The sequence below is a fragment of the Chiloscyllium plagiosum genome, unplaced genomic scaffold, assembly GCF_037043375.1.
Source record: "Chiloscyllium plagiosum isolate Xiang-an unplaced genomic scaffold, Cpla_swu_hap1 HiC_scaffold_2, whole genome shotgun sequence".
In the NCBI taxonomy this organism is placed as follows: Eukaryota; Metazoa; Chordata; class Chondrichthyes; order Orectolobiformes; family Hemiscylliidae; genus Chiloscyllium; species Chiloscyllium plagiosum.
In genome coordinates, this window is record NW_028270140.1 from 32536604 (window position 1) to 32564346 (window position 27743).

General features: G+C 43.2%; 1 protein-coding gene across 8 annotated transcripts in view; it reads right to left on the reverse strand.

Moving 5' to 3' along the window:
• Positions 1-11616: 11616 nt before the first annotated feature.
• trpm3 (transient receptor potential cation channel, subfamily M, member 3) overlaps positions 11617-27743 on the reverse strand; it is a 576387-nt gene continuing 560260 nt past the window's right edge. For 6 of the 8 annotated variants that reach the window (XM_087995868.1, XM_043716563.2, XM_043716555.2 and 3 more), the window contains 4 exons: positions 24235-24376; positions 20322-20521; positions 18356-18488; positions 11662-17752 (listed from right to left, as the gene is read on the reverse strand). In XM_087995868.1, the coding sequence (XP_087851994.1) occupies positions 16276-17752; positions 18356-18488; positions 20322-20521; positions 24235-24376 (1952 nt within the window). In that variant the 3' untranslated portion in view covers positions 11662-16275. Of the gene's footprint in view, positions 17753-18355; positions 18489-20321; positions 20522-24234; positions 24377-27743 lie in introns of all 8 variants that reach the window. The other 2 variants (XM_043716548.2, XM_043716539.2) reach the window with 1 other exon arrangement.

Sequence of the window (27743 nt, forward strand, 5' to 3'; positions counted from 1 at the left end):
CTGTGCCACCCTCTGGCATTGACCCGACAATGTCGAAAATTGCCCAGGTGTGTCCTATATACAAAAAACAGGACAAATCCAACCAGGCCAATTACCACCCAATCAGTCTACTCTCCTTCATCGGTAAAGTGATGTAAGGGGTCATTAACAGTGCCATCAAACAGCATCTGCTAAGCAACAACCTGCTCAGTGAAGCCTAGTTTGGTTTTGCCAGGGTCACTCAGCTCCTGATCTCATTACAACCTTGGTTCACACATGGACAAAAGGGCTCAATTCCAGAGGTGAGGTGAGAGTGACAGCCCTTGACATCAAGACAACATTTGACCGAGTATGGCATCAAGGAGCCCTGGCAAAACTGGAATCAATGGGTACCGGGGGTAAACACTCCGCTAGTTAGAGTCATATCTGGCACAAAGGAAGGTGGTTGTGATGATGGAGGGTCAGTTATCTCAGCTCCAGGACATCTCTGTAGGAGTCCCTCAGGGTAGTGTCCTCGGCCCAACAATCTTCAGCTGCTTCATCAATGACCTTCCCTCTGTCATAAGGTCAGAAGTGAGGATGTTCACCAATGATTGCACAATGTTCAGCACCATTTGCAACTCCTCAGATACTGAAGCAGTCTGTGCTCAAAGATCTGGACAAAATCCAGGCTTTGGCCGACAACTGGCAAGTAACATTCACGCCATACAAGTGCCAGACAATGACCCTTGACAATAAGAGACACTCAAACCATGTTCCTTGACATTCAACAGTATTACAATCACTGAACCCCCACTGTCAACCTCCTTAGGGTTAGCATTGACCAGAAACTCAACTGGACTCACCACATAAACACAATGGCTACAAGAGCAGGTCAGAGACTAGGGATATGGTGGTGAGTAACTCACCTCCTGACACCCCAAAGTCTATCCACTATCTACAAGGCACAGGTCAGGAGTGTGATGGAATACTCCCCATTTGTCTGGATGGGTGCAGCTCCAACAACACTCAAGAACAAAGCAACCTTCTTGATTTGCACCACATCTACAAACATTCAATCTCTCCACTAGTGGCTCTCAGTAGCAGCAGTGTGTACTATCTACAAGATGCTCTGCAGAAATTCACCAAAGATCCTTAGACTGCACCTTCCAAACCCATAACCACTTCCACCTGGAAGGATAAGGGCAGCAGATACTTGGAAACACTACCACCCTGACTTGGAAATAGATTGCCGTTCCTTCACAGTCTTTGGGTCAAAATCCTGGAATTCCCTCCCTACTGGGTAACCCACAGCAGGTAGATTGCAGTGGGTCTAGGTCAAATAGGGATGGGCTATCAATGCTGGCCAGCCAGCAATGTCCAAGTCCCACAAATGAATCTTTTAAAAAAATTCCCCTCATGCGACACCCTTCAAAAGTATCCATTTAAATTTGACAATTTGGAAGATTCCTCTGAAGGTGAGTTAATAGCTACCCAGGAGAAGTTAGAAGGTGATAAACCTAGTATAACTCCCTGGTAACCATTAAACTGAACCTTCAACACACCAGTCAATACCCTTAAATACTCCTCCCAGAGATTCCTTAAACCCAATCAATCACCTGACCTCTCCTGATCAGGCCATTCTCAAACCCAACCCATCACGGGACCCAACATCCATCTATCCACTTCATGATCTAAAAATCCACTCTTCCCTACCACTATACCTGACTCCCATATCTGCTGCCAGAAATGACAATTCCCCTCCACCTTGCAGGACACTGCATCCCAACACTCTCTCTGTCGATCCTATGCCTCCTACCCACCTTGTCCTGCCCCACCCCCAATGTATCTGGCATCATACCCACCTTGCACTCTGGCACCTTTCCCACCTGGCATTCAGGTATCCTACCTACATGGCATTGGATTCATTTGACACCCTAACTCCACACTTACCTTATAATTATTTTAGGTGAAAATGAGTACTGCAGATGCTGGAGATCAGAGTCAAGATTAGAGTGGAGCTGGAAAAGAACAGCAGGTCAGGCAGCATCTAATCTTGACTCTGATCTCCAGCATCTGCGGTACTCATTTTCGCCTAGCTGATTTTAATCTTACTGTGAATCCTCTTCCAAGGATGCCCACCTTGAAGAAGTTCTCCTCCTCTCTTTACAGGAACCTCAGTGAGTCTCTCTCTCACTGTACTCCGCTAGTCTTCTCCGCTGCCCTGAAGCTCTTCAGCCACAACCTGAAACAGACTTGCTACCACAGCCACATCTCCTTCCTCAGTGCCTGCCAATGGAACCAACTGATCCCATATGGACTCCGAACCACATTCAGACCAACACAGTTTGGATTTTAAAGAAATTTTGCCAGAAACGTTGATTTTCCTGCTCCTCGGATGCTGCCTGCACTTACAATTATTTTAATCAATCAATCCAGGGATTTTATGATACATCTCTGGGGAAGGTAGGATTTGAACCTGGGCTCCCTGGCTGGAGGTAGCGATGTACCCCTATGCTCCAAGACCGTACACCTAGCTTACCTTTCACAGGAGCTGTCAATGTGGCTGTCTATGCTGCTGGACATTTAAGTCATCGGATGGGGTAACTTCTGCTGTGAATTAAGGAGCCTGGTTTGATTACTCGTTCCACAATTATCCTGCACTGCAAGATCACAATTGAATTTAAGATAAGGTTTGCATTTCTAAAGGAGCTGTGATTATAATTTCCTGCCAAGAATGTGTGTCTTGTATCTTAATGGGAAAAGGAAGTAGAAATCTGACTGTGATTGCACCCCTCAGAAAACCTGGCCCAATATTTTTATATTGAAATAAAACATAATACATGTTGAAATTTGCAATGAGCCTTGTAATTAAAATGATCTTCTGAGAATACAAAAATCCACATGTACACATGTTTTGTCATACTTACCGCAACTGACTGGAATTTTTTGCCAAATTGTTTGTTGCCACAGACTCGTGAGAAACATTCTTGGTACCAATGTTCTTTAAATTCAAATTCTGTGTTGAAATTCCTCTGTGATTTTGCCACTCTGTGGGCTGAAAATCCTCCTTCCTTGATATTCCATTCAATAATTTTATCTCTGTAACCTTCTCCAGTCGTACAACACTCCAAGAATTCTATGGTTCTCAAATTATGGCTTCTCCTGTATCCTGGATTTTAATCAATCCGTGATTGGTGGCCTTGGATTTTGCTTCCTTGGTCCCAAGTCTTGAATTTCTTCCATAAATGTCTCCATCACCCACATTTGCATAAGTATACAGCCATGTACATTTGTACATACACTTCCACTGCACACAACCAGACAGTGATTAGTCATGGAGTCCTACAGTACGGAAACAGAACCTTCAGCCCAGCTCATCCATACTGACCAGGTTTCCTAAACTGAAATGGTGCCATTTGCCTGTGTTTGGTTTGTAACCGAAGAGTGTGGTGCTAGAAAATTGCAACTGGGCAGGCAGCATCTGGGGAGGAGGAGAATCAAAGTTCTGAGCATAAGCCCTTTATCAGAAATGAGGCTTGTGGCCCAAGGGGGCTGAGAGATAAATGGGAAGATGGTGGGGTTGGGGGGAAGGTAGGTGGGAATGCAGTATGTAAGTGAAGGTAGAGGTGAAGGTGATAGGTCAAAGAGAAGGGTGGAGCAGATTGTGGGAAGGAAGATGGACAGGTAGGACAGTACAAGGTGGTGGTGCCGAGTTGGAAGGTTGGATCTGGGGTAAGGTGGGGGAGGGTAAATGAAGAAACTGGTGAATTCCACATTGATCACATGGATTGGAGGGTCCCAAGGTGGAAGATGAGGTGTTCTTCGTTCAGGCATCAGTTGATGAGGGTTTCGCAGTGGAGGAGAACCCAGGATTTGCATGTCCTTGGCACAGTGACAGGGGGAGTTAAAGTGTTTAGCCACGAAGAGGTGCCTTTGGTGGCATCCGTGGGGGTGGAAGTGACATAACGTGTGATGTAAGCGATGTCAGCAGCTGTGTTCTGGTGTTAAACCTCCCCATCAAACCAGAAGACAGGAGGGATGCTGTGGTAGTTTGGCACACGGACCTCTACATCGCTGAAGCCATGTGCCAACTCATGGTCACCTCCTTCTACTGCCCCCTCGACCATGACCTCACCTCCCATCACCAACTATCATCTCCCAGACCATCCAGAACCTCATCACCTCAGGAGATCTCCCATACACAGCCTCCAACCTCATAGTTCGGAAATCGTGCACTGCCCGGTTCTACCTCTTACCCAAAGTCCACAAACCTGACTGCCCTGGTTGACTCATTGTCTCAGCCTACTCCTGTCCCACCGAACCCATCTCTATATACCTTGACACCGTCCTGTCCCCCTTAATCCAGGAACTCCCCACCTATATTCAGGACACCACCTACTCCCTCCACCTCCTCTATGACTTTCATTTCCCCCACCCCCAACACCTCATCTTCACCATGGACATCCAGTTCCTATACGCCTCTATCCGCCATGGCGAAGGCCTCAAAGCCCTCAGGTTCTTCCTCTCACACTGACCCAACCAGTACCCTTCCACTGACGCATTCATTCGATTGGCTAAACTGGTCTTCACCCTCAACAGTTTCTCCTTCGAATCCACCCACTTCTTCCAGAACAAAGGGGTAGCCACAGGCACCCACATGGGCCCCAGCTATGCCTGCCTCTTCATCAGGTACATGGAACAGTCCATCTTCTTCATTTACACTGGCACCATTCTCCACGTTTTTCCCCGCTACATCGATGACTGAATCGGCGCCACCTTGTGCTCCCAAGAGAAGGTTGAACAGTTCATCGACTTCACAAACACCTGCCACCTCTGCCTCAAGTTCACCTGGACCATCTCAGACACCTCTCTCCTCTTCCTGGATTTTTCTATCTCCATTTCGGGCGATTGACTGAACACGGTCAGCTACAACAAACCAAACGACTCCCACTTACCTGGACTAAACATCCTCCAACCCTCCTCCTGTAAAAATGCTATCCCTTATTCCCAATTCCTCTGCCTCTGCCGCATCTGCTCCATGGAGGGCAAATTCCACCGTAGAACATTCCAGATGGCCTCCTTCTTCAAAGACCACAATTTCCTCTCACATGACATTGACGATGCCCTTGAGCGCATCTCCTCCACTTCCTGCACCTCTGCCCTTGAACCCCACCCCTACAATCGTGACAAGGATTCCGGAGAAACCATTCCCTCCATAACTCCCTTGTCAGGTCCATGCTCCCCACCAACCTACCCTCCACTCCCGGCACCTTCCCCTGCCATAGCAAGAAGTGCAAAACCTGCACTCACACCTCCACCCTCACCTCTGTCCAAGGCTCCAAAGGATTCCTCCACATCTGACAGAGATTCACTTCTACTTCCACACGTCATCTACTTTGTCCATTGCTCCCGATGTGGTCTCCTCTACACTGGGGAGACAGGGCATCAACTTATGGATCATTTCAGAGAACGTCTTTGTGACGCACACATGCACTAAGCAATCCCACAGCCTGGTGGCCAAACTCCTGCTCCCACTCTGACATGCAAGTTCTGGGCCTCCTCAACTGCCAAACCCTAACTACCCGACACCTGGAGGAAGAAAGCCTCATCTTCCGCCTTGGGATCAATGTGGATTTCACCAGTTTCCTCATTTCCCTTCCCCCCACCTTATCCCAGATGCAACCTTCCAACTCGGCACCGCCCTCTTGTACTATCCTACCTGTCCATCTTCCTTTCCACCTATCTGCTCCATCCTCTGCTCCGATCTATCACATTCACCCCCACCTTCATCTACTTATCACATTCCCAGCTTCCTTTCCCCAGGCTCACCCCTCTCCCATTTAGCTCTCAGCCCCTTGGGCCACCCCCTCATTTCTGATGAAGAGCTTCTGCTCGAAATGTCGATTCTTCTGCTCCTCAGATACTGCCTGACCAGCTGTGCTTTTCCAGCACCAGACTCTTCGACTCTGATCACAGCATCTGCAGTCCTCACTTTCTCCTATTTAGTTCATAACACTTTAAATCTTTCCTATCCGGGTAACTGTCCAAATGTCTTTTAAGTGTTGTAATTGTACTTGTCTCTACCACTGCCATTGGCAGTTCAGTCCACATACGCACCACCCTCTGTGAAAAAGTTGCTCCTTAGATCGCTTTTAAAACTTTCCCCATTACCTTTAACCTATGCACTCTAGTTCTGGATTCCCCATCTCGAGGAAAAACACCTTGGTTATTCACTTTATCTGTGCCCCTCCTATAACCCTCTATAAGGTTACCCCCCCAGCCTCCGAAGCTCCAGGGATAAAAAAAAACCTAGCCTATTCTCAGCCTCTCCCCGTAAATCAAACCCTCCAATCCTGGTAACAACTTTGTAAATCCTTATTGCACTCTTTCTAGTTTAACAACATCCTTTCTATCGCAGGGCAGCCGCACTTTAAATAAGTGGAACTGGAAGATATTGCTGTCAGGTTAAGTCCTCTTGGCTTCCATCGTCATGAGATTCATGTTGTGCAGCCCTGCTCAGTGTTATGGTTCCTGAATCACAATCACCATGCTTAATTGTATATAATTTAGACCTACTCCGAAAAAGCATTGTGCCATTTAGATTGAGATAGTTAACCTGCAATAGAGAGGTTTAGCAATTCCATGTTAAGTTGAGGAACTTATGTCAAAATAATATTTCATTACTCCAGTTTACGTTATAAATTTCCACTCGTCTCGACCTTTCACCCCACTACATTTAGCCAAATCAGTACAAATGATCGAGGAATTTGAAGTATAGAAAGTAGTGACAACACCAATTTTGCTCAGGATTTCCATGATCCTTCGCACTGATTAAAGATTCTATTCTCCCTAATTGCTTCCCACCCACAAAATAGTCAGCAACACTCCTTCCCCATGTCCTCAGCCCAATGTTGCAAATTCCACTGGTTCAAGAAGGCTCTTCAAACTGCATTCAATTTCTTACTGCCAGAAAGCTTAGTTTAAAAGATTTTCATATCAAAAGTATCTAATTATTAAGAATGGGTGATAATAGTGTCGCGGTAATGTCATTTTACGAATATTCCAGAGGCTTAAGCTAATGCTCTGGGCACACATATTTCGGGTCGTACATTTGCTCACTGAACTGGTAATTTGTTCTCACTTTGTCACCATGCTAGGTAACATTATCAGTGAGGAGAAAGTGAGGTCTGCAGATGCTGGAGATCAAAGTTGAAACTTTATTGCTGGAACAGCACAGCAGGTCAGGCAGCATCCAGGGAACAGGAGATTCGACGTTTCGGGCACAGGCCCTTCCTCAGGAAACTCTGCAGATGCTGGAGATCAAAGTTGAAACTTTATTGCTGGAACAGCACAGCAGGTCAGGCAGCATCCAGGGAACAGGAGATTCGACGTTTCGGGCACAGGCCCTTCGTCAGTGAGCCTCTGATGAAGCACTGTTTTTGTGTCCCGTTTGCTATTTATGTGTCTTGGTCTGTTGTGGCGGGTGATGTCACTTCTGGTTCTTTTTCTGAGAGGTTGATAAATGAGATGCAAATCAATGTGTTTGTTAATGGAGTTCCGGTTTGAATGCCAGGCCTCTAAGAATTCCCATGCGTGTCTTTGTTTAGCCTGTCCCAGGATGGATGTATTGTCCCAGTTGAACTGATGTTCCTCTTTGTCTGTGTGTATGGATACTAGTGATAGTTGGTCACGTCTTTTAGTGGCTAGTTGGTGCTCATGTATCCTGGTGGCTAGTTTCCTGCCTGTCTGTCCAATGTAATGTTTGTTGCAGTCCTTGCAGGGTATTTTGTATGTGACACTTGGTCTGCTGGTTGTTGGTACGGCGTCCTTTCAATTCATCAGGAGCAATTTCAGTGTGGGGGTAGATTTTGGGCTACCATGATGCCTAGGGGCTGGAGTAGCTTGGTCATCATCTCCGAGATGTCTTTAATGTACGGCAGGGCGTGTTGTGTCTTCTTGTTTAGGTCTGTTGTGTAGGGATTGGCGGACTGCGCTTATCAGATACCCATTGTTCCTGAATATGTTATATAGGTGTTTTTCTTCGGCTTCTTCGATGTAGTTTCTGGGTGCTGCAGTGTGTTGTGGCTCATTTCAATAATGTCCTGATGCAGCTCTGTTTGTGGGTGTTGGGATGATTGCTCCTGTAGTTGAGTATCTGGTCAGTGGGTGTGGCTTTCCTGTCTGGTCTGCAGCTCTCCATTGGCTTTTTGTTCTTACCGTGACATCTAGGAAGTGGTGTCGGTTATTGTTCTCTTCCTCTTTGGTGAATTTTACACCATAAGAATGTTGTTTATGTGTTTGTGGGTTTCTTTTAATCTGTTCCGTTTCGTGATGACAAAGGTATCATCCACAGAGTGGACCCAAAGCTTGGGCTGGATCGTTGGAAGGGCTGTTCATCCTAACCTCTGCATAACTGCTTCTGCTAATAGTCCTGATATTGGTGATCCCATAGGCATCCCATTGAATTGTTTGTCGATCTTGTCGTTGAAGGTGAAGTGGGTCGTGAGGCACTGGTTTACTAGTTTGAGAATGCTGTCCTTGCTGATGGAGTTGGTGCTGTCAGGCGTTTGTGTCCTTGGTTCGTCTAGCAGTGAGACCAGTGTTTCTTTGGTCACGGTGATGTTTATTGATGTGAATAGGGCCGTCAGGTCGAAGGAAACCATGACCTCGTCATCCTCTACCTTGGTGATTTGATGTTAAGGAATTCCTGGGTGGAGTGAATCGAGTGGCTTGAGTTTTCTACTTGGTTTTTCAGTTTGCATTGCAGTTCCTTTGCCAGTCCCTATGTCGGTGTGCCATAAAGTGAGACTAAGTGTCTGAAGGGGGCCCTGTGTTTATGTACCTTTGGGAATCCATAGAAATGGGCTGCGTTGGTTCTTTCATGATCTGGAGATGCCGGTGTTGGACTGGGGTGTACAAAGTTATAAATCACACAACACCAGGTTATAGTCCAACAGGTTTATTTGGGAGTACTAGCCTGATGAAGGACACAACCACCTGGTGAAAGAGCGGCGCTCCGAAAGCTAGTGCTTCCAATTAAACCTGTTGGACTATAACCTGGTGTTATGTGATTTTTAACTTTGTTCCTTCTGGTTTCATTCTTTGGAGGTCTGTCTTGTTAATTTCACCTGCCTTGTGAAGTTTATTCAGGGGTGCTATAATACGGTCTGGGGCAGGCTAAACGAATGGGAATTCCTAAAGGCCTGGCATTCAAACCGGAACTCTATTAACGACATATTGATTTGGACCCCATTTACCAACCTCTCAGAAAAAGAAATGGAAGTGATATCACCCACCACAACAGATCAAGACACATAAATAGCAAGCGGGACAGAACACATGCGCTTCACCAGAGGCTCACCGATTATGTAACCTAGCATGGTGACAAAATGTCTAAGAATAAATCTACCAGCTCAGCGAGCAAATGTACAACCTGATCCACAACCTGTGCCACAACTTTTCTCCAAAATCGCAAACATGTCTTTGAATCCTATCATGACATACTGGTGGAATTTATATTTGAATTAAATACAATGCATAATTCTGCTGTAATGACCATGAAATTGTTATTGATTGCTATAAAAACTAATGTTCCTTAGGGAAAGAAAACTGCTGTTGTTATCTAGTCTGGCCTGATTTTAGATTCACAGCAAATGATTGTCTCCTATCTTTGAAATGATCTAGCAGTCACTCAATTCAAGGGAAATTGATACAGGATGGGCATCAATGCTAGACTTGCCAACGGTGCCCTCTTTCCAAGAAGAACTCCCTAAGGAAAAGGAAACTGATCCATGTGCTAGATGTAATAAGGACTAGAAATTAAAGTATTATGTGTGAAGATTTCAGTAGGGAACATATTCAGTTCTGAATAAGCCATTTGGACCCAAAACGTTAACTCTGTTTCTCTCTCTACAGACGCCACCAGACGTGCTGAGTTTCTCCAGCAATTTTTTTTTTCACAGCTGCACCTTGATAAGCATGTCACAGAACCAGTAGGAACTGACCTGGAGCATCTAAACTAGGGGTCTTCTCTGGCACCAGCAGCTTGCAGAATCAAATAAAAGAGAGTTTCTATTGAAGTTCAAAGTGTTATTATTTAAACAACACAGAATTTATTTCAAGTCCATCCTAACTAAACCATGAAATGGTTAAATTGTTAAGTTTAAACTTTTTATATTCATTTTCAGCCATTTTAATTTGGGTTACTCACTCTTGGACACCCTTTTTTTAATATAGATTAGATTAGATTAGATTCCCTACAGTATAGAGACAGGCCCTTTGGCCCAACAGGTACACACCGACCCTCCGAAGAGTAACCTACCCAAACCCTTTTTCCCACTGACTAATGCACCTAATTGACAATTTAAGCATGGCCAATTCACCTAACCTGCAAATCTTTGGACTGTGGGAGGAAACCTTATCACTTCCATGTTCCCTGGTCTACCCACTCTCCTTACTTTGGAAAAGGTGGTGGGTTTTGATTGGCCGTATTCTGGATAGACGGCACCTGACCTCCTAGCATAGATACTTGCATGTTCCAGATCTGGATTTGTGGTAGATAATATAATATAACAAGGGACATCCCAAAACATTTCACTGCAAAGTGTGGTTACTGTTGAAAAATCCATACAGCAATGTGGGATTGACCAGATCATTTGTTTTTCATAATTTCAATGGAGGGATTAATATTGGCTAGGACACTGGGAACAGTTCCCTGATTTTCTTGAAAGTCTGCCATAGGATTCTGTATGTCCTTGACAGTTTGGACAGTGAGATGGGGGAGTGGAGCTGATTCTTAACAGAACTTAACGAAGTGTCATTATTGGTGTGTTTTATAGAGCTCTACTTGTGATAACTTCCCAAACTCACCTCATTAACTATGTATTATGTCCCCTTGGAATCCCTCTTGCCATATTCTCCCACTCGGTACAGGTGGGACATCCCAGAATTCCTGGTGCTGTTACCAACTTTAAAGTTCAGCCAATCAAGTACTCGCAGCCCATAGCTGGTTTGTTTTATTTGTCCTGGACAAATCGGACAGAGGGTAATTAGCTCCCTTCTCCCTCCTGTTTTGCTGGTAGGTAGATGGGGTTGGGAGGTGGTGTTAAGTTGGTGGCACGTGCGGTGCTGCCCATCGATCATGCCCTGAAATGTTGGTGACTGATGGAGATTTGAAGGAGCAAGCAGTGAGCTGGAGTCAGCGGTTTATCCTCTGACTTTTATGTCAGGAATTGACACTGTGTAGTTTCTATGTGGGGAGTGGGAGAACAGGAAACCGTGTAACAATGATTAGATTAGATTCCCTACAGTGTGGAAACAGGCCCTTCGGCCCAACAAGTCCACACCGACCCTCCAAAGAGTAACCCACCCAGACCCATTTCCCTCTGACTAATGCACCTAACACTATGGGCACTTCAGCATGGCCAATCTACCTAACCTGCACATCTTTGGACTGTGAGAGGAAACCAAAGCACCCAGAGGAAACTCATGCAGACACGGGGAGAATGTGCAAACTCCACACAGACAGTTACCCGAGGTTGGAATCGAACCCGGGACGCTGGTGCTGTGAGGCAACATACATATTTGTAAACTAAAACTGTAATGGTTACCGATCTTAAGTAATAGATTTTAATGGGGATAAACTAAAAAGTAATAACATTTTATTGGACAGTCTGATTGCACTGGTTCATGGAAGATCTTGGAGTTATGATTATGCAAATTAGCTTTAGTGAAGAGTTTAGATGTTACTGAGTCAACACATTTTGGGTGCAATTTCTTGATTGTATCCAAAACAAAAACTCTACATCTAGAATTCCTACAACATCACGGGATTCTAAAGCAACAATTTCAAGGTATTTTTGCCTCATTTGCACCTTTTTTTTTGTAATGAAGCAACCAAATCTTTTTCATGTGAGACTTTCATTCAATTTCATCGATGAAGAGATGAAGAAAACAAAGGCATTATGAAAATAAAGATAGAGACAAAATATTGGATGTAAAATCGTTCCCTTTAATTGGCATTAACACTATCTACCGCAATAATGACATAGCATTTTCTTTAAAGCATATATCGTGGATTTGATCCCACGGTGTTTACAGTCATTTGGCTGAATGGAAGGGAAGTTATTCTCAGCTGAAGTGATCATTATCTAATTGGTGAACAGGGATAATCTCACATAAAGACTTATAAATCTCATGAAGTAGTTTTTAAAACTTTATTATACAACCAGAACAAACATTTATAACTCTTAGCCTGAAGAGCAGGAACTCTTTTCAAAGAATCCTTTTCCAAACTTTGCATTGTGATTACATTACTGTTAAGCTCAATGATTTCCCTGGGGTTATTAATGGCAATTGTATTAAGGGATCTAATGTTTTAAAATAAACATTTCCCTTGCTTTTACATTGAGCTATGAGAACAAATGTAGTGGTAAATACTGGATTGACCTGTTCATTTGGACCAAAATACCCATTGTGTTCATACTATTGTATCAAAATGACCACTTAACCTGTGGATTTTGGCATCATAGCAGGTAAATATTGCACTTCAAGTTTACAACATTGTGTATGCTTTGATTACATATTTGTTATCGATAAGATAATATGGTATTTTGTTATACTAAGTCATCGCAGATTGGGGGTCATATTCAAACTTTAACAAATCTTTGTAACTAGACACAGGCGATGGAATATTGTTGATTTGAAGATGTATAAGAGAGCAGAGTGTTGAAATCCTGATTGGCATTTCTGGGGGCTTCAGTTTGAGTTTTAGCTTTGAACAGTGAAGGCTCCTGAATAATCTGTTAGTCAGTGTCGAGTGGCAGGAAGTTCAGTAATTAGATGGCACAGATTTAATATTATCAGTATAAAAAAGCAGGGAAACATTTGTTTTTAGAAAACACTTTTTTAAATAGTAACTTACAAAAATTGTATGTTTTTGTAATTGGTTAAATAGTTAAAGGGAACCATTCACATGATTATGTGAAAAGAACAGGGCAGTAGGGCTGCTTGAATAGCTCTTTTTAATAGCTAGCACAGGGAAGGTGGGTTGAATGTCCACCATCAGTGCTGTATGATTCAATGATTCTTCAAAACATCACCTTTTAAAATCAATACGCTTGAGTGTTTTCCAAGGCCTGTGGGTTCAACCCTTGAGAGCTAACTAACTTTGACATTAAAGTGTAAAAGAACTAAAATCATTGCTTTGGCAATCAGCCATTTGTAATATGTGGCACTTGTCCAAGACAACCACTGACTTTTACCTATTAAGCCTGATACATTTTGGTGAAATCCAGTCTTTTTTTAAAATGCATGCAATGCTAGAGTCTTAATCTCACGTCTGGACCAAGGGGTGAACATTATTATTTACATCTTTATTGCAACAGCATACATGCTTTTAAAATAAGATCTAGCAAATAGACTTTCAGCAACCATATAAACGTTACTCACTTGATGAATAATTGGACTTGGAATCACAAAACTACAGATACTTGCAAATTATTTTTAAAAATACTGTACAATCCTTCCTCAAAAGGCTATCAAATATTAACAAACAGCACTTAAGATAAAATTCACCAGTGCTTGCTATCAAAATGATTTCTTCCTTTGTGCTGTTTTACTCACTGCATTGTGATCACATTTACCTACAGTTCATTCATTTTATTCTTTGAAAAATGAACTAAGGGGGCCATGTCATCTGGAGTTTAGGCTGGGTCAGCTCTTTCTATAACATCTACATGTGATGAACTCTACATGATAAACTCCATCACTCTATCACTTGTTACTACTGTTTCAACATTAGCCAATCAAATAGAGCTAAAGATTAAATTGTGTGAGACATTTATGTATCTATTCTTTAAACCAGTTTCAGAGGCATCTTGGGATGCAGTGATAGCGTCCCTACCCCTGATCGAAGGGACTCCGGTTCAAGTCCCACGAGGCCATAAATTCATTGAGTCATAGAGATTCACAGCACGGAAACAGACCTTTCGGTTCAACTCATTCAGTGTGTAATCATATCTCTGAACAGATTCATTAGAAAAATACATTTAATAAAAAAATTAAAACAGTTTCAGAAGTGGAACCACAGGGTCATGGTATTAGGAAGAGGCCAATTGACCCCTTGAACCTTTTCTTGTCAGTCAGTTTGATCATTCCTGCTTTGTATTTTAACTCCACCCACTCACTTCAGTTCCATAACCCTTAACAGCCTTTACCCAACAGCGACAAAAAATCTCAGTTCTGAAATTTTCATTTGTCATTAGCAGCATCATTACAGACTCATCGATCAGGGAAACAGAGATTTCTCTCTTTTAAACAAAGATGATTGAGGCAAGGCATTCAATATAATGAAGGATTTGGAGTTAATAAGGAAAAACTATTCCTAATAACAGAAGATTCAGAAAATTCAGGGTAATTAGGAAAAGAGACAAAACAAGAGGACAACATGCATTTTGAAGATCGTATGAGGAAAGGCTGAGGCACTTGGGGCTGTTTTCATTGGAGAAAAGAAGGTTTAGGGGTGACTTGATAGAAGTGTACAAGATGATTAGGGGTTTAGATAGGGTTGACCATGAGAACCTTTTTCCACGTATGGAGTCAGCTATTACGAGGGGTGGTAGGTATAGGACAGATGTTAGGGGTAGATTCTTTACTCAGCGAGTCGTGAGTTCATGGAATGCCCTGCCAGTAGCAGTGGTGGACTCTCCCTCTTTATGGGCATTTAAACGGGCATTGGATAGGCATATGGAGGATAGTGGGCTAGTGTAGGTTAGGTGGACTTGGATCGGCGCAACATCGAGGGGCAAAGGGCCTGTACTGCGCTGTATTTTTCTATGTTCTAACATTTATACATATTTATCTGTAGTGAATGATTGTCATTTGGAAGTAGATTTAGTAGAAATTTCAAAAAAGAATTTGATAAACACTGGCAAATAATACTGAAAAATGCAGGAAATGCAAAATGGAGGAATGAGTGGGGTTGAAGTGGAATTCATTAGTTAGTCCTTTCAAAGAGATGCCAAGATATCCAAAGATAGTCAGACCTTTTTCCCAGGGTAGGGGAGTCCAAAACTAGAGCTTTAAGGTGAGAAGGGGCAAAGTATAAAAGGGACCTAAGTGGCAACATTTTCACACAGAGGGAGATCTGTACATGGACTGAGCTGCTAGAGGCAGTGCTGGAGGCTGGTATAATTACAACATTTAAAAGGCATCTGGATGGGTATATGAATAGAAAGGGTTTAGAGGGGTATGGGCCAAATGCTGGCAAATGAGACGTGATTATTTTAGGATCTCTAGTTGGCATGGACAAGTTGGATCGAAGGGTCTGTTTCCGTGCTATATATCTCTATGATTCTATATGATGTATTGAATAACCTCCTTTCATGATATGCGTTGCTAATAAATTATTGATTCTATGGCCTTACTTCTGAAACCTTTAAATGACCTGGCACTGTTGAAGGCAGCACCTCAGACATACGGGAGACAGAAGGGCTATTCCTCCACCACTTATTCGCTTGCTGCTGCCAGCATCTGACAATGGGTTGGATTCGATTAATCTATTGACACGTGTATTACAAATATAGTGAAAAGCATTGTTCAGTGTAATGACAGTGCAGGTTGTCCTACCATAACACGTGTTTTGTCAATGCGATTTTGCTGTAACATGATTGATGAGTTGGACACGCTGTTTCTAAAACGTGAACTTTTAAAACGTGTTTGGCTGTAACGCAATTACAGCATCAACACTTTAAACACTGTTTCTAAAGCACGATTTTTCTATAACGCAGGATTGCTCAAGCACGTAACCATTGCATTATAGAAGAGCCGACTGTAATGCTAAGGGAATTGGCAACACCTGCCAACACCCTGGACTACCAGAGGTTTAGAAACATTACTCCACTGCCCCACATGGTGATGCAGTCCCTTTAACATCAGGACAAGGAAGAAACCTGTGCTGAGGGGATACACAGTGAAAAATCACACGACACTAGGTTATAGTCCAGCAGGTTTATTTGAAAAGACTAGCTTTCGGTGTGTTCAAAAGCTTCGAACGCTAGAGTTTTCAAATAAACCTGTTGGACTATAACCCGGTGTCATGTGATTTTTGACCTTGCCTAAACCAGTCCAATACAGGCACCTCCACATCAGGGGCATACATACATTTGGGTAGTGTTTCAAAGACACAAGATTATGGTGGTGGCCACAGGATACTGTTCAGGTGCCAATAAATCTCACAAGGAGGGGTTGGGGGGGTTAAAAGAAAACATGTATAACATTTTGTGCCACAATAAAAGGACAGAGGAGGCAGTGGCATTATGTGAAGCTGTGCTTGCTACTGTCGAAACTTTTGAAAGCCGTCGTTCTGGACAGAGTCTTCAGGGAGATGCCCTGGTCTGGCTCAGAGGGGCGGCCACGCTGGCATGGGGTTTGGAGGCGGAGGGAGTTCCACTGCGTGTCCAGCCTGCCGCTGATGGAGCAGCTCTTCCTGGTATGCGATGCCAGTGCGTTGGGCTCTGAGGCGGTGTAGCTGTTGGCCCTGCCCAGGCGGCTCAGAGGGGACACGGCGTCCCGGCCACACACCAGGAGGTTGCTGTTGTTGCAGAGCGGCTCCGGCGGCCGGCCCTCTCCCTCGGCCTCCTCGTTGTCCGAACTCGGGTGGCTGAGCTCGGCCTCCCTCTCCGGGTGAGAGGCACACAACTCATCCAGGCTGCCCGAGTGCAGTCCGGCTGAGCCGCTGGGCAAGTGTGGGTGCTCGATGCCAAGGGGCGGGGCAGACACGCAGCGGGTGTCGATGCAGTCGGTGATGCTGGTGTACTCGGTCGTTTTGACAGGAACGCCCAGGCAGCAGCCGTAGTAGCCCCGCGAGGGGAAGACAAAACTGTGCGACTTGACCATCGGCGAGTCGTCTGCGTAGATGCTGGAGGCGGCTAGGTAGCGGCTGCTCTTGGAGCGCTCCAGGGTGTGGTACATGGGTGGGTCAGCCTCCCACTGCTGCAGGCACTCCCCAGCTGTCAGTGCAGTCTCTGGGGCTACCACCTGGCTGTCTGAGATAAACATTTCCTCGTATGTCCCACTCCCTTCTGGCCACTGGCTGGACACTAGAGGAGAGCCCTGGCTGCCAAGCATGACCACCATCATTTCAGATGGCCCGAGTCCAGTGGGCACCTTCAGGGAACTCTCCGCCATCTTCTCTTCTTCCTCCTCCTCCTCCTTCTCAGTGGCTGAGACGTAGATGTCGATACAAGACGATGGTCTTTTCCCTTCTGGCGAGGCAGCTGCTGGGGCTGTGGTGGGGACGGTCTCAGGGGGTGGGGGCCCGGGTTTCAGCTCCTTCACCACGGCCATCATTTGCGAGCTGCTGGTCCTCTGTAGGCTCAGGGACCTCTCCTTGAAGGGGAACTCAGTCCGCTCCGTCCCTGCCTGAGGCTTGGGGCTCACCATGTAAAAGGAGTGACTCCTCATCCTTGGCGTGATGGTGGGTGATGTGGGAGACATGGGCTCCTCTCCAGCCTGCTCCCCGCATTCTGGGAGCTTGTAGCTGTTGCCCTCCTGGCTGTTGAAGCTGCTCTGCCTCAGGATGTAAGCCGTGTCAGTGCAGTCCGAGGAAGTCCTGGATCTCACCTTGCCTGACTCTCCCTTGTCCATGCCAGCCAGCCTCTCCAAGGCTGATGCTATGCGTCCTGTCACCTCCTCCAATTGTGCCAGCCTGACATCCATGGTCTGCAGGGATGCCTTCATGAAGTGTTCCCTCTCGTTCACTTCTTCCAGTCTCATTGACATGTTATCGACCCTGCTCAAGAGAAAAGGGAGCAGAAACTGAACATAACTCAACTGGTGAATCCTTCTTTCTAGCCCCATTAGAATCATTTCAAATCAACAGGAAAGAAACAGCATACAAACCTGAACTGAAGGGCTGGCAATGGCAAACAAAGATGTCCTAATCTGGATTGCTCTGCCTTAAAGGGCAGGGGAAGCAGATTCAACACTAACTTCCCAAAGGGGATCTGAATAAATATTTAAAAGGGAAAGAGTTGCAGCACCATGAGTAGGGAAGAGGGACTGATTAGTAACAGGATCAAGATTGAGAACAGGACTGAGATCAGGAACAGGGACTAGGATCAGGATCGAATTCAGGATCAGGAACAGTATTAGAATAGAAAGCAGGGTTATGGTCAGGATCAGGAACAAGATCAGGATTTAGAGCAGGATTATAGTCAGGAACAGGGACAAGATTAGGATAGACAACAGGATTTTGATCAGCATCAAGAGCTTGGTTAACCCTTCCCCATCTCAGACAAACTGAACATACATCCATACAGAGCCCTGGAATACCTCTGAACCTGAACTGAAAATGGTGTGTCAATGTATGATGGTGAAAATGGCGATAACGCACCGTTCAGCAGTGACCCTGATTCTTTCATCATTTGAAGAGTTGAACATATCATCCTTTTCTCGAAAATACTCCTCTATGCACTGCTCCTCAAAGTCATGCAGCTTCTTTAGTTCATCTTCAGTGATGAAGAGTTCTGATGAGAAATGGATATGGAAGAAAGAAAGGAGTAATCAATGAGTTTTATTGTAAAAATATATACATTCATCAATAAGTTATATGGTCTACTATAAGTTTAAACCAAGTGTCTAGTAATATGACTAGACCCAGTGAATTGTAATACTTAGAGAGCAGAACTCATGGCAAACAATTTATTTAATAGTAACAGTCAACAGTTAAACAGAATCTAACTCAGCAAACAGAGTCTGTTTAAACAGTGAATTATAGCTTGTGTCTGAATTATGGACAATAGAACTCAACACTGAAAAGACAGCAAAGTCTCCTGAAAAAAAAGGCAAGTTTTCAGTGAAGAGCATGAATTGTATTTTTACAAAATGCAAATTGTGTGTTAAATAAATCCCACTAATTACATTAGTGATTGGGTAAATTAGCTTGTCATTCATCTCTGTGCTGGTCCAGACTTGTAGGCATCACTATATGTAGCCTGATACAAGTATATTAGTAGTTTCCTCATTTGCCCTTCCCCCACCTCACCCTAGTTCTAAACTTGCAGCTCAGCACTGTCCCCATGACTTGTCCGGACTTGTCCTAGTTGCCTATCTCCTTTTCCACCTATCCACTCCACCCTCTCCTCCCTGAACTATCACCTTCATCCCCTCCCCCACTCACCCATTGTACTCTATGCTACTCTCTCCCCACCCCCACCCTCCTCTAGCTTATCTCTCCACGCTCCAGGCTCACTGCCTTTATTCCTGATGAAGGGTTTTTGCCCGAAACGTCGATTTCGAAGCTCCTTGGATGCTGCCTGAACTGCTGTGCTCTTCCAGCACCACTAATCCAGAATCTGGTTTCCAGCATCTGCAGTCATTGTTTTTACCTCTACATTTTAAAATTAGTTCATTTTATACTGCCATGGTACTGTGATGGTTCAAAATACATTTTCTCATTTAGAAGCATGCTAAAACAGGCCATAGGAATGAAGAATCAAAAAGCCATGGCTACTCATAGAATGCAATAGAATTTTACAAATCAAAACAACCCATCAAATACATGCCAATGTTTATGTTACACATGAGCATCGTCCCACATCACTTCATCTCATCCTATCAGTGACTCTTTCTATTCAGTTTTCCCACATGTTTTGATCTAGATTCCCCTTAAATACATGTATACTATTCACCTCAAGTATTCCTTATGGTAGCAAGTTTCACTTCCAGAATTAACACTGTAGTTTTGAGAGATCTCTATTGGGTTACCTCACACATCTATTGGAAACAGGCCATTTGGCCCTACAAGTTCACACCGACCCTCCGAAGAGTATCCTACTCAGACACATTCCCCTCCCCTATTTCCCCTGACTAATGCACCTAACCTATACATGCCTGAACAGTATGGGCAATTTAGCATGGCCAATTCACCTAACCTGCTCATCTTTGTAGGAGGAAATCCACGCAGACACGGGGAGAATGTGCAAACTCCACACAGTAGGCTGAGGCTGGAATCGAACCTGGGTCCCTGGTGCTGTGAGGCAGCAGTGCTAACCACTGTGACACTAAGCCGCCCAAACCACTTAGCCACTGTGCCGCCCTATGTATACATCTGGCAACTGCAGTGGGAGTCCACCAGAGTGGCTGGAGACCAAACTGTGGCCTTAGTCTTAAGACATGATCTCACTTTAATGTATCCAAGATCCCATGTTGGGGTGGGGATCTTGCTGCCAAATGCACATTCTAAGGTCACAATAAATTATGTCCTAGTTGCTGATTTTACTTGTTACCAAAGTGGATTAGCTAAGCAAAAACAGGAGCCCTGACATGGAACAGCCATTGCTGGTGCAGAAGTTACTTACTAAGTCCATAATCTTTATCCTCCTGTTCAGTCTCCTGCTTCCTCCAGCGGCAGCAAATAAGTTGGCAGACCATGGTCATGTGACTGAAAGTGATTAGTGGAGGAGGCAGGACAGGTCTCTCATGGAAGGTCATAATCAGCTGGTATCTTTGAAACTTCCAAACTTGGTTCGATATCGATTTGACTTCAAAAAATGTGTTGCTGCGAAGGCAAGAAGGAATTAGAAAACAAAATTGAGCCACAATGTCAAACAAACCTGGGGCTTCCTCATTCACTGTGCTGAGATAAGACTGTTGTTGTTTTCACAGAGCACCTTGTCAAGAGGCAAAGCTTTTAGTAAAAAGGACAAGAGCTAAGATCCATTTAATTTTGAAGAATTAAGATCCATTTAATTTTGTTTCATTTAAGTTTCATTGTGTGGAAAGTGGATAGCCGGTGAAACATCCCAATGTTGCAAAAAAATGACAAAGGGAGAGCTGGGTGGAAAATTTTAAGATGAAGAAAAAAAACAAAGGAAGTATCAGTACATGAGAACAGAAAGAGTCCATTCGACCCTTCAGCTTATTCTGCAATTCCATTGGATAATACTTGAACTATATCTTAACTCTATCCATCTGCTCTGGTTTTGTAAATCTTAATATTTTACCCAACATAAAATAAAGCTCCCTAATTTTAAATTTTCAATTGATCCCCACCAAGAGAACTCCAGATTTCCACTAAAGTTCATGGGAAGAAGTGCTTCCTAACATTACTTCTGAACAGCCTGTAAGATCTGTTTATTGGTTTTGAGCTCCATTTACCAAAGGAAGTCGTTTCTCTCTATTTATAGTATCAAGTCTTTCAATTATCCCTTTAGACAATGAGATCATCCTTTCACATTCAAGGGATTGAAGGAGGAGGAGGAGGAGGAGGAAGTTAAAAACAGCCCAGTGGTACAATGGTACACTGTCACCTCTGGGGTCAAAGTGCAAGTTCAGTACAACCTGACAAAGTGATGGTCTCATCTTTCTGCTAACTTGAAGATTTCTATATCCTCAATCCAATGTTAATGATTACAGGCAGAAACAAAATTTCTGCCAAAATTATATAAAGTTGGAAAAGGGTAATTATAGATTTTGTTATTTAATTGTTCTGCTTTCTGTAGCCCTAGTGTGATGGGTTTTGACAGAATATGTAAGGAGAAACCATTTCCAATGATAGAAGGGTTGGTGGAAACAGGGCCACAGATCTAAGATAATTGGCAAAATAATCTGTGGAAGATAAGGAGAGTATTTTTATACAGGCAGTTGACAAATTCAATAGCAATTTGCAAAAAGGAATTGGATAAATATTTTAAGGGGAGCCATTCATTGAGTTATGAGGAAAATACAGAGAAATTTATAAAATAATGAGGGTTATAAATAGTTAGTGGTCACTGCCTTTTCCCTAGGATGGGTATTTTAAGACTAGGGTGCACATTGTTAAGGTAAGAGGAGAGAGATTTAAAAAAGACATGAGAGGCAAATTTTTTACACAGAGGGTGATTCAAATGTAGAATGAACTTCCTGAGAAAGTGGTGGATGTGGCCACAATTATAATATTTAAAAGGATTTTTGGATAAATGAATAGGAAAGTTTGGAGACATATGGGCCAGGAGCAGGCAAGTGGGATGGGATTAGTTTGGGATTGTGTTTGGCGTGGACTGGTTGGACTGAAGGTTCTGTTTCTGTGCTGCATGACTCTATGACTCTGAATGGGACTGATTAGATAGCCATTTCCAAGAGGCTAATGAATGGTCCCTTTCTGTGAAGTTTACTATATCTTGTTGCTGTATTCATTTATGGTCAGTTTCAAACAATAAACTTTCTCCACAGCCATGTGCATCACATAACATCCCAGCATAAACACTTCAACAATTGTGCGAAAGGTGGATTCCCACGCTGACCCCTATCGTGGAAATGAAGGTCATCAAGTTTGAGGATTCTATTCAGATGTCTTTTTGTGAAGTTTTAATATGCAAATGTCTGCTGGTGGCACCCTGTGCTCTGAATCTGAGTTTGTGTGTTTCAGTCCCATTCCAGTGAATTGAATACATAACCTGGGCTGAAACACAATGCTGAGGGAGTGCTGCAATGTTGGAAGTGCTGTCTTTCAGTTTTGAAGTTAAACTGGGACTCTGGGTAGAACCTTCATATATATATAACATTGGCATTAGCAAGAAAGTTGGGAAAATTATGAGAGATCAGCAGTGCATAGCTGTCTGCTATTGAGAGCAAGGACTCCCATTTTTCCAACCAAGTGGTTGAACAGCAAGATAAGATACTATATTGAGCATTAGCAAGCATTAACGACCTTATTAATACATCAACTTGCCTTATTGGGTGGGCGGCACGGTGGCTTAGTGGTCAGCACTGCGGCCTCACAGCGCCAGGGTCCTAGGGTCGATTCTAGCCTCGGGCAACTGTCTGTGCAGAGTTTGCACGTTCTCGCTGTATCTGCATGGGTTTCCTCCGGGTGCTCTAATCTAATCATTGTTACACGGTTTCATGTTCTTCCACTCCCCACATAGAAACTACACAGTGTCAATTCCTGACATAAAAGTCAGAGGGTAAACCGCTGACTCCAGCTCACTGCTTGCTCCTTCAGATCTCCATCAGTCACCAACATTTCGGGGCATGATCGATGGGCAGCACTGCACGTGCCACCAACTTAACACCACCTCCCAACCCCATCTACCTACCAGCAAAACAGGAGGGAGAGGGATCTAATTACCCTCTGTCCGATTTGTCCAGGGCAAATAAAACAAACCAGCTATGGGCTGCGAGTACTTGACTGGCTAAACTTTAAAGTTGGTAACAGCACCAGGAATTCTGGGATGTCCTGCCTGTACCAAGTGGGAGAATATGGCAAGAGGGATTCCAAGGAGACATAATACATAGTTAATGAGGTGAGTTTGGGAAGTTATCACAAGTAGAGCTCTATAAAACACACCAACAATGACACTTAGTCAAGTTCTGTTAAGAATCAGCTCCACTCCCCCATTTCACTGTCCAAACTGTCAAGGACATACAGAATCCTATGGCAGACTTTCAAGAAAATCAGGGAACTGTTCCCAGTGTCCTAGCCAATATTAATCCCTCCATTGAAATTATGAAAAACAAATGATCTGGTCAATCCCACATTGCTGTACGGATTTTTCAACAGTAACCACACTTTGCAGTGAAATGTTTTGCGATGTACCTTGTTATATTATATTATCTACCACAAATCCAGATCTGGAACATGCAAGTATCTATGCTAGGAGGTCAGGTGCCGTCTATCCAATCAAAACCCACCACCCTGTCCAAAGTAAGGAGAGTGGGTAGATCAGGGAACATGGAGGTGATAAGGAGTTTTCAGAGGGATATCTGGCAGACAGCTCCATTGTAGAGGTGGCTGCTGGTGAGGCCGATGGGGTACACCAAGGGCACTTCAGAATGGAGGAGCCTTCTAAAATTTAAAAGTCTTGCTGGGCACAGCTGTTAGCATCATTGTGGATCCTATATACAGAATGATCTGTGGACATCACATCCCAGCGACTCGATGCTAGGGTGATGGAGAAGAGAAAGGAGTATCAGTAGCCTCCAATCTGCCATTATAAGACCACACCAGGGTGTGGACTCTGGTGGTGGAGAGGTGAGGAGGGGGTGAAGTTGCCTCAGGAATATCTATAAATGTGTAAAATTCACGACCTGCTGCTGCTGGATGGATAAGTTCCCTTGCAAGTACTCTGAGTTAATCAAGAATGCATGGAGGTAGGAAAAAAATATTGCTAAAGAACCTTTGAGGCTATAACTGAAAGAATTCCTTTACATCACCCATAGTATAATTTTATTTTTTTGCGTCTGAATGTTACTTTTCTTTTTCCCTTGCATTGTTTGTAGCCCAGTACTCACTTGAACACTGCTATAAGGAGATTCACCAGCAGAATATTGGCAACTAAGAGGTAACAGGCCATTATAGCCGGAATGATCCATGCTCCAGTTATGCAAGGTGGCAGACGTTTACCATCTTCTGTCAAACCAGCCCCACACGGAGCTAAAAGAAATAGAAAAGACATAACAACAGAATGAAGATTGTTGCTAGGATTTTGTGCATTGATACAGCCTGTGACTGCAGTGGTTTCCCACTGGTAGTTTAATTTGTGTGAGGAAGATATAGAATAGTTTGCTTTGTCACGCAGGAGTTGGGTATTGTTTATGATGGAGACATTGGTGTCAAAGATTTCTACCTTGCACTCATTGAGACAGACACAAGATTTCAAAGGAAGCAACAATTTATACAGAAAAGGGAAAGGAGCATGGACATAGATTGTTCCCCCCTTGAAACTTGGCACTCTTTGACTGCACACCTGTTTTTGCAGTAGCATAAAGATAGGAGGGCCAATTATACACACAGAGTGGAGGGAGCAGGAGCGTAGCCAGAAGAGGGAGGTTAACCATTAAGGAATCTCGTGTAACATCATTACATTCCAGCTCTGCTGGCTGTGCTCACCAGTGGAATCTCAGCTTCAAAATTTGTTGAGTCTATGTCTACAAATCTCCTTCCTTATTTTCTCCTAGCAATTATTCTCATGGGTGAATCATAAAATTATAAAAGAGAAGTGCATGAAAGGTAGCCACTCAGCCCATCATTTCTGTACTGGCTCTTTCATGTAGTAGTCCAATTAGTTCCAATCGCTGTCTTTTCCCTATATTCCTGCAATCCAACAGTACATTCCAAATCCTAACCAATGCATAAAACTATTTTTGCTTGTGATGCCCGGGATTCTTTCAAACAGTACAACTTCAGCCTTTCCAGTTCAGTTCTGGTGAAAGGTTATTGACCTGAAATTCTATCTCTATTTCTCTCTCCACAGATGCTTCCAGACCTGCTGAGTATTTGCAGCACATTCTGTTTTGATTCCAACGTCTCCAGGGGTCCATCCAAATAACTGGCATCCTTCATCCCTGCAACCTTTCTAATAAATCATCTCTACACTATTATGATGGAGTTAGGAACTACTAACATTTAAAAAGAAACAGAACTGAGTGACATGATTTAATTATTTTTAAGCAAAACAAATGTCTTTGTTGGTAAAATAATCAAATAAGCACTATTAACAATTATGGTATAGAACGACATATGTTATGCAATCAGGGTTACTTCTTAGTTCCCCAAGAAATTTTTTAGAAGGCACATCAATCTAAGTTATTTACTTTTGTAGAGATCACCCCTGACTATGTTACAGTTCTCAGCTCCATCTATTCTCAGGGATAAACCTTTATCCCCCCCTCTTGACTATGGAGGTCTTAGTCCTTTGCTCTGGTTATTTTTCCAATGCGTCCAACTAATTTGATTGCTAAGTTCCTTTGGTAATATGTGAGGTCCACTGTAGATTCTCCCACTAGTTTATGTTCCCCACAAGGTTAAAGCTGAGATTAAGCCTCATCCACTTTTCACATGGTCAATGATGACGTCAGTGTTTTATTCTGCTTTCAGTGCAGGTCTACCTGTCACTTACTTTGGTTAACCTATCTCAGGAAGCTGCAAATCACACAAGATCTAAATTACAACAAAAAACTCTCCAAGCAAACACCCAGAGAAATTGAAACCAGAGCACTTTCCTCAGCTCCATTCACTCCCATGACGACTAAACCTGCTTGGGCTATAATCAAACTGACTTTTAATTTAGTTATTCCTTATTTACAATTTCTTCTTTGATCTTATTAATGAAATGGGTTTCACTGAATGGTATTGAATGAATGTGAGTCTGAAATCCCAAATCAAAACTATCTCTGAATTGCCTGGCTTTACAAGGCAAGACATCATATCCCCAGCTCTGCAGTTAACGAAATACACCTGCTATTTTCTGATTTTACCTTTCTTTTGTCACTTTACTAAACCAAAACATTTTGGCTACCTTTTGAACTGCAATTTCTTTGAGTGGTCTGGCAATTCGAAATGCCGGCATTGTAATTACTGTATGTTATGGACCAGCCCAGACGCTCCTCAAAACATTTCAAGAAAGTAGCCTGGATCCTAACCTTTCTAGCTGTTTTAAGTAGGTGTACAGTGGATATTCCAGGAGTGATTCAGCTGGCCCAACCACATAGTTTTAAACAAAACAGAATGTATTTACAAGATTACCGAATGAAACACAGACACAAGAGAACAGAATAACTTACTTCTTTTAAAACCCAACAGACTATCCCAACTGAATGATGCTGTTCCAGATGCTTGCAACAATCCCTATAAACATTCCTTGGCAAAAAAGGTAAAATCAAACACAGAGTCTTACAGGAGAGAGAGAGGGCAGAGAGATTCAGCATGGAACACCTTCTTTCATGTCGCTGTTTCTATGAACAGCATGTCAAAACTGACTGACTGCTTTCAGTGAACAGCCAGACTGCTAAAACCAAACCAAACCAGAGAGGAGCTCAGCTGGTAGAACTGGCCACATCCCCTTTCATTTTACAAATTTTTTCTAAATTAAAAGCCTTTTTCCTAAGACAATATTTGTCAGCTATAATCAAACTGGCCCCTAAAACCCATTAAAAACAGACCTCCCAGAGGCTCTGCATTTACAACCCCTTTGAGAGAAAAACCAAGGACAACATGACCTTGTTAAAGAAGCAGCATCATCAACTTTACCTTTACCTTCTCAGATAATAATCTCTTTATGCCAAACAGGCCCAGCCTTTTGAGGCTAATAGATTCTATGCTTGCATTCATTGCACTCATGCTATTTTCTTCAGTTAAAGACTTTAATTCCCAACACTAAAAATCATATTCTAAACCTATAACTTGCATTTTATAGCACAAGAATCATAAGTTAAATATTCACAGCAACAACCTTCAGTGAATTGCTTTTAGCACCGTGACAACAAACAATTGTATGCTGGAAAAGACAGCCATTCAATCCATTGTGCTTATACCAGCTCTCTAAAAGTATTTTAAAGTTTGTCGTTCACCCCTTGTTCTCCAAATTGCCCTCTAATTTGCTTTCCTAAAATAATTCCCTTTGGAACATTTTTGTTTAAAGTGCTTCCACTGCCTTCAGGCAGTGCATTTCACAAATGTAACTTAAAACAAATCTCTCAGTCTCCCCACCTCCTTCTGGTTAGTTCATAATTTATCTTAAATCAGTGTCCTCCAGTTACTGGCCCTCTTGCCAATGGAACCAGTTCCTCCTTATTTACTCTCCCAAAATTGGATGCTTCAACTAAATCTCTCTCTAAGATACATTGAATAGTACAATATTGAAGGAAGGTGAAATTTCCATTCTGCTACCTGAAAGAATATTTAATTGACAAAAAAAGATTTAAAGTGGGATGACTTTAAAAAAAGGTGGGATATTACCATGCTGATTATTTAAAAACACAGCTGAAAAATGCATCAATTTCCATATACTATAGGGTTCAAT